The sequence below is a fragment of the Delphinus delphis genome, chromosome X (genome assembly GCF_949987515.2).
Source record: "Delphinus delphis chromosome X, mDelDel1.2, whole genome shotgun sequence".
NCBI classification, from domain to species: domain Eukaryota; kingdom Metazoa; phylum Chordata; class Mammalia; order Artiodactyla; family Delphinidae; genus Delphinus; species Delphinus delphis.
The window spans coordinates 62,103,039-62,110,149 of NC_082704.1; the positions used below are offsets into that span (position 1 = coordinate 62,103,039).

General features: G+C 38.2%; 1 protein-coding gene across 1 annotated transcript; it reads left to right on the forward strand.

Annotated features, from left to right (window-relative positions):
* The first annotated feature begins 807 nt into the window (after nt 1-807).
* ITM2A (integral membrane protein 2A) lies at nt 808-6,735 on the forward strand. The gene is made up of 6 exons (XM_060003119.1): nt 808-1,032; nt 4,478-4,609; nt 4,886-5,083; nt 5,321-5,431; nt 5,674-5,824; nt 5,974-6,735. Exons 1-6 carry the CDS (start codon nt 922-924, stop codon nt 6,060-6,062), a joined length of 792 nt encoding a protein of 263 aa, XP_059859102.1. The 5' UTR covers nt 808-921; the 3' UTR covers nt 6,063-6,735.
* Nucleotides 6,736-7,111: the final 376 nt, after the last annotated feature.

A 7,111-nucleotide genomic window follows, 5' to 3' on the forward strand; every position in this document is an offset into this window, starting at 1 on the left:
CACCTCCCTAAACACATAGGTACACACACATCCCTGCTTTTCTCGCTGTGGATTTCACAGCTGGTGGCTGAAAAGAAACAAGTTCTGGGCTGAGACCTTGGTCTGGATTCCCTGGCCTCGGAGAGTGAAAGATCTGAAATATTTCAGGGATTTTCTATGAGCTTTCCATACTCCTCTGTCTCATGTCCTACCTGCAAAATGGGCTTTGAAGAGGCAGGTGTCCTGTATTTCTGATTTAGCATTGCTCTGTGATAGGAAATTAAAATTACGAAACAAAGAGATGTCAAGGAATGAAAAAATATGTTGAGAGAATGAACCAAGTAATTCTAAACGTGCTTCTGAGTGTTTTTTAAAAGGAAGGTATTATTGTAAATGTACAGAAAAGTCCTGGAACTGTGCTTTTGGGTGCAGAGAAGAGGAAGCTTGAACTGGTGCCAAGTTACAGTTCCCTGCCCCGCGGGAGGCCAGGTCCAAGTTTGGGAAAATAGAATCAGGGACAGGGGCTATTGTGGCCTGTACAGAGGCAGAAAGACACGACACAGCAGGCTTCCTTCCTGTCTTGCTCTTATCTGAGGGAGCAGAGAGCGAGGTGGGAGCACGCCTGGAGTGCAGGTGAGGAGTTTTCAGTCCCAGTCCACTGGCTCCACCCACTTTCTCTCCTCCCACTGTCAACTCCCACCCCCATTCCAGTACTTAGACACCCTCCCGCTCCTCCCTCGGCCCCTGCTTGGGCCCGCCCACGGTCTCCCACCCAGCTTGTGACTGCGTCATAAGTATACCCAGACCTGGGCTTGCAGTAGTGTAAAAGCAGACAAGGAGAAAGAAGGTGCGGCTAGAGCTAGCGCGATCTTCTCCTCTTCCAACCTGCAGCCCAGGACACTGATTCGAGCAGCGCCTTACCGCGCAGCCAGAAGATTCACCATGGTGAAAATCGCCTTCAACACACCCACAGCGGTGCAAAAAGAGGAGGCGCAGCAAGACGTGGAGGCCCTAGTAAGCCGTACGGTCCGAGCTCAGATCCTGACCGGCAAGGTAGCAATTCCCATTCCACCCCTGACTGCCTGCCAGGGTCGGGAAGGTGGGGGTGGGGGTGGTTTGAGGGGAAGGAAGGGGAAAGGTGGGAAAGGACAAAATGAAAGCTGCTGCGGAGTTCCTGTGTTTCCGGCGGTGCTCTCTGTGCTGTCTGTTGGGTTTGCCCGGTCACCCCAACTCTGTCCATTCGCACCACCTTCCGCTTGCGGTTCCCCAAGTCCCTTAGCATCTCCGTGCGTCGCGCCACGTTCCGTGGGTCCCAGCTCACGTTGTACATCGCGGAGGGATGTTGGAGGGAGTTTGAGGAGAACTCTTGGGACCAGATGTCACCTTCTCCTGGGGAACATGTGGGTAGCTAGAGATCAAAGAGAGGCACGTCACCCGGTCAGCTCCAGGGGCACACACATCTTCCACAGGGGCGGAGGGGACAAGCAGGGTGAGCAAGGACACGAGATTTAACTCTTCTTTCTTTCCTTTCGACATGTATGAAGTTCTATGAATCTTAAGGCTTTCTAGGATCCCTGAGTGTTTGTGGAGATGGGGCGGGGGGCAAAAGGCAGCTTGACTCGATGCGATATGGGTTGGGGCAAGTGTGTGTCTGTGCCCGCCCGTGTATATTTTCAGTTTCTCCCTGGTCACAGGCGGTGTTAAGCATTCTGTAAAGGAGCTGTCAAAACTGAAGTTAGTCTTAATTAGATTTTGAGATGTTCACTGTGCCCTCTTACTCCAAGAGCCTTGTATGTTTTCAGAGTGACATTTCCTAAAGAAAACACTCTTCCGTAAAAGAAATTTTGAGGGGTTTTGTTTTTCTTTATAGTACAGTACTTCCTTTTTGAGTGATATCCCCTCTGCCCACCCTCTCCCACAGAAAGATCTGAAGCAAGTCTGACCTTGTAATTTAATCTTCTAGCACTGCCAGGAACTGGGGGAATTTTCCCCCCAAAAATGTTAGCCATTGTTCATTTAGTCTAATTTCTATCTCCTTTAAACATCTAACACGTTTTCAGTGTCTGTAAACTACTCCTCATTTTCCTCAGTAAAATTTCAATGTTAAAAGGCACAATCGTATTTTTTTCTTGTTATACAAAATCTGTGCATTGTTGGAGCTTGCAAATCTGCCCTAACTTGTCTTGTTCTCTCTATAAAGTTTAAACTTTTGTGTTCAGAGTGGAGATTTGAAAAGATTTCTGAGTGAAATGAGAATACATGTAGTAAAACTGATTATGCACACAATTTGCAAAGCTAATGAGCTTTTGCAGAATTTTTATCACAGAAACTTTCAATAGTTAACCCAGCAATCAAACTAGCTGTTGTGTATGACACATTTCAGAACTCAAAAACACCCCCTTGCATTGTTGAGGTTTTGATTAAATGGTAGAAGGTCAAATATGTAATTGTCCTACTTACTTTGTAAGGGAAATATGGCCAGATTTTTTAGGGGAGTTCTAATTAGATGCCAGTAGTTAAATATAGCCACACAATAATCCTTTATTTTCCCACATCACCACAAACTCCATGACTTGTTGAATTCAGTTAATATGCAAGCAATACTTCTACCAGGCCTGAGGTGTTATGAGGAATAAACAAAAATAAGCATACGACAGGATCCTGACCTGGCCACCATAAGACACTGATTTAATAATACTTGGCACATTGTACTGTGATGTATTGATCAGCTCATCAGAAATTGAACACAACAAAATAGTATGTCAGAGGTTGTGTACAATGACTTTAAAATACAGTTCAGAGGGAAATGAGCTGTGGTAAGTGACAGCCCCTACCGCACTGAAGTTTGGCAAATTTAAATGAAAAAAAAATCCTTATTCCTAGTCCATCATCCATCCATGGGCACTTAGATTGTTTCCATATCTTGCCTACTATGGTGGGAAATTTTGAAATTGACACTCTAATACTTAGATCTTGCTTAATAATAACCCCCCTGAAATATTGGAAGGAGAAATGAAATTGCAGTGCAGATTGCTCTTGTCGTATCTCAATGACAAGAAAAAATAAATTAATTAATTCCTTTGAGAATTTCGAACTAAGTCATTTTTGTGACTTTTAGGAAAGTCACTTCATTTTTCTGGACCTCAATTTAATCATCCAAAGTATAATTTCTAAGCCCTTAGCTCTAGATTACAGGGATTCACAATCATAATTTATAGGCTTTGTAGTGTTAATCTTAGGTTATTTTTTAAATAAAAATTATTTTAAATTTCTGAAAATTATTGGGACAAGGAAAACCTTCAAGGCTTATAGAGTATTAGTGGAGGGTTTGAACTTAAGTAAACGTAGCTAAGAAAATTTGAATACCAAATTTCTTTGAATTTTAAAGAGAAATCATTTTTGAAGCCATTTATGAGATGATTGCCTCTCCTTAGAATCTATGTATTTGCTTTCACCAAATTAATTAAAGTTTAATTCTCATTAAGTAGTTATGGAAAAGAGCTAATGGCCAGAAAGACTTAAAGCAATTCTATTTACATACCAGTCTGAATGATTTACCCTCTGATTATAAGAGAATAGATTTGCTGACTTCATTCATTATACCCTTCAGTAATACTGCTGCTTAGGGCATATTGTGACATAAAAGAATGAGATTGGAGGGCCCCTTGGTCCACTGCCCTGAGAAGAGTACAGAGCTAATTGGTTACTTGTTTGTTTTGGAGTTCCTTGTTCCAATTACTAAACAAATTATGGATTTAACAGAATTTTACAGTCACTGTTACACTCAAAGCTTTGTGCCTAGCTATGACTGTACTTTAAATCTACTGTTTTGCCCAGAACTTAGAAAACGTTATTTCATTCAAGCAATACACAGCCATAGAATATTGGGTGATATTAGGAAGCCTAATTTCTCATTAAACTTAGGAATATTATGAAATAGATCTCATCTTCAATATTTTAATTTCTAAAATAGGGGGAAACGGTATATACCTACTTTATAGAATTCCTTCCTATAAAAGTTAATTTTCAAAAAACAGCTTTTTGAAAATCAGTTAATAAACCAAAGGGTATTAATTCACCTCTAATTTGGCAAACTAGTTGATGTACAAAAAATACTAAAGAAACAGTTGTATTCCAGAAAGTTAGTGATTATATCACTGTACAAGTCCAAAAAGTAATGGCTTCCATTTATTTAAAGAGGATAACTTATTGCATAAATGAATGGTTATTTTCAGCTGATTTTAGAATTGTATACTTTGAAATAACTTTATATCTATATTTGGGTTTGGAAATGCCAGAAAAAGGTTGTTATAAATTGGAGATTTTCACATCTATTAAACATCAGAAAGTGTCTTGAAATGATTTTAGGCTAGGGTGAATTAACATCTTTTTAAAATATCTTAGGTTTCAAGGGTGATAAATTGTACACAAAAGCAACTATGTGTCTAAAAGCACAATCTGTTTTTTTTTTTTTTTGATCTTGCTTTTTAATAAATAGGAACTCCGAGTTGCCGCCAAGGAAAAAGAGGGCTCCTCTGGGAGATGTATGCTTACTCTCTTAGGCCTTTCATTCATCTTGGCAGGACTTATTGTTGGTGGAGCCTGCATTTACAAGTACTTCATGCCCAAGGTAATATTAATGAAAGTTATTATATTTTGGATTACTAATTGCTATACATTTAGCGAAAACAAATAATTCTGTCATGGTCCCCAGATAAATGAAGATTTAGGGAAAGTTTTCAAATTACCTTTTGGTATAAAATTGATTTGTCTTTATGGTGATAACTGTAATCTATAATCCTCAGCTTGATAAACAGGACAACGAACTGATATGAGTTTGAGAAATTATTCAAATGTCACGGGAGTGAGTGTTAGAAAGTTTTGATTTTCCCTTTTTGTCTTTTAGAGTACCATCTACCGTGGAGAGATGTGCTTCTTTGATTCTGAGGACCCTTCAAATTCCCTCCAAGGAGGAGAGCCCTACTTCCTGCCTGTGACGGAAGAGGCTGACATTCGTGAGGATGACAACATCGCAATTATTGATGTGCCTGTCCCCAGTTTCTCTCATAGTGACCCTGCAGCAATTATTCACGACTTTGAAAAGGTGGGTTTCTCATTCTTATAGGTATTTCTGAATTTTCTTTTTTTCCGTAAGTTTATTGGTATTAAATTTGTTCATAAATATACAACTTTTTGCAGCAAAGCCTTTTTCATTCTTTTGCTACTGAGTATACATTAGTTGATTTTGAAAGGTTGTAACTGCTTGTTCTAATGGTCATTGGAAAATCTGCAGCATTGATACTCTCTGAATCATGCCTAACATTTTCCCCCTCCCCAACAGGGCATGACTGCTTACCTGGATTTGCTGCTGGGGAACTGCTATCTGATGCCCCTCAATACCTCCATTGTTATGCCTCCAAAGAATCTAGTGGAGCTCTTTGGAAAACTGGCAGTATGTATTTTGGATGTCAACTTTTTATATAAGCAATTACAAATAATTGCTTCCTCATTTTAAAATTAATTATTTGAGCCAAAACATTCCATTTCACTAAAATAATTTTCAAATAAAAAATATTCTGTGAACCTAAACTGCTCTAAAAATAAACTCTATTTAAAAAGTATATCTGCTATAGGTGAGAAATTAAATAGCATTTTTAAGAATTTCTCTTTCAATCTTTTAAAAAAATTTTTTAGAGTGGCAAATACCTGCCTCACACTTATGTGGTTCGTGAAGACCTGGTTGCTGTGGAGGAGATTCGTGATGTTAGTAACCTTGGTATATTTATTTATCAACTTTGCAACAACCGCAAGTCCTTCCGCCTTCGCAGAAGAGACCTCTTGCTGGGTAGGCAATTTATTTCTTCCTTCACCCTGTGTTGTTGAGACAGTGAAGGAGAGTATGGGTGGGGTACGGGAAAAGTAGAGAGCAAATCTAGATATATTTTTATTTACACAAAAATGAAAAAGCCACTTTTATTGTGCATTTCCTCACAGGTTTCAACAAACGTGCCATTGATAAGTGCTGGAAGATTAGACACTTCCCCAACGAATTTATTGTTGAGACCAAGATCTGTCAAGAGTAAGAGGCAACAGAAAATGAGTACACTTAGTAACAGGAAGTCAGAGATTTATAATATGACTTCAACATTAAAGTGTGTGGGATACTCAAGATATTTACTCATGCATTTACTCTATGGCTTATATTAAAAAGAAAAAAAAGCTACTAACCACTGCAAGCTCTTGTCAATTTTTAATTTAATTGGCACTGCTTGTTGTTTGAAACTGAAATGAAATAATTCTTATGTCTTTTTTTTGAATTTATAGGGTTTAGATTTCTGAAAGCAGCATGAATGTGTCAGCTAACACCCTGACAATGAATTCCATCCTTTGTGTGTGTGTATGTGTGTGTTTAAGTAAGCTCTTTAATCATATGGTAGAACATGTTCCAAATTTAAAATATTTAAAATTGTTTTTGACGTTTTGTGTAAAGCATGTCAAATTACTTAATATTGTTAAGTGTTTTCTATTTTGTGCAACTTTCCTGAATTTAGAAATTACATCTTTGCATTTCTGTCAGGTGCTCTGTAATAGGTCTGATTTATATGTAAAAAACTTTCATAAAGAAGTCATTTTCACTAATGCAGTGATTCTTTCTCACTGATAACCGTATTGTGAATTCCACAAAACTGTGTAAGTGCTAAATGCTATAAGGAATTTAGGTTGTATGAATTCTACAACCATATAATAAATTTTACCATATTTAACCACTGGTTCTCATTTGAGAGATACTTCATATGAACAATTTACGTTACTTATTTAGCTTTGGTGTACCTGCAATAAATCTAAAATTATGAGCCTAGCTTTGCCTTTACTCCCACCTCTACACATTTATATTTTATAATCTCATATTTTACCCCTCTTTTGGTATTATATCAATTACTCTTTTATAAAGACCCCATAGTTAGGTTACATGTAAATTCAACTATTTGTTAAAAGCCTTCAGGACCATAGCAATTTCAAACCTTTAATGTGCTTCCTTTTTCATAAAAATTTAAACAGTCATATACAGCTACAATAGGTCACTAAGAACTAACCTTGGATAAGATGTTGATGACTTTTAATAACTTCACAT

What these genes read in the sequence shown, in the direction of transcription:
- ITM2A (XM_060003119.1), top strand. Translation starts at nt 922, where the DNA reads ATGGTGAAAATCGCCTTCAACACACCCACAGCGGTGCAAAAAGAGGAG. An exon ending in TTATTCACGACTTTGAAAAG is followed by an intron (nt 5,084 to 5,320) that starts GTGGGTTTCTCA and finishes CCTCCCCAACAG; the next exon opens with GGCATGACTGCTTACCTGGA. An exon ending in CAGAAGAGACCTCTTGCTGG is followed by an intron (nt 5,825 to 5,973) that starts GTAGGCAATTTA and finishes ATTTCCTCACAG; the next exon opens with GTTTCAACAAACGTGCCATT.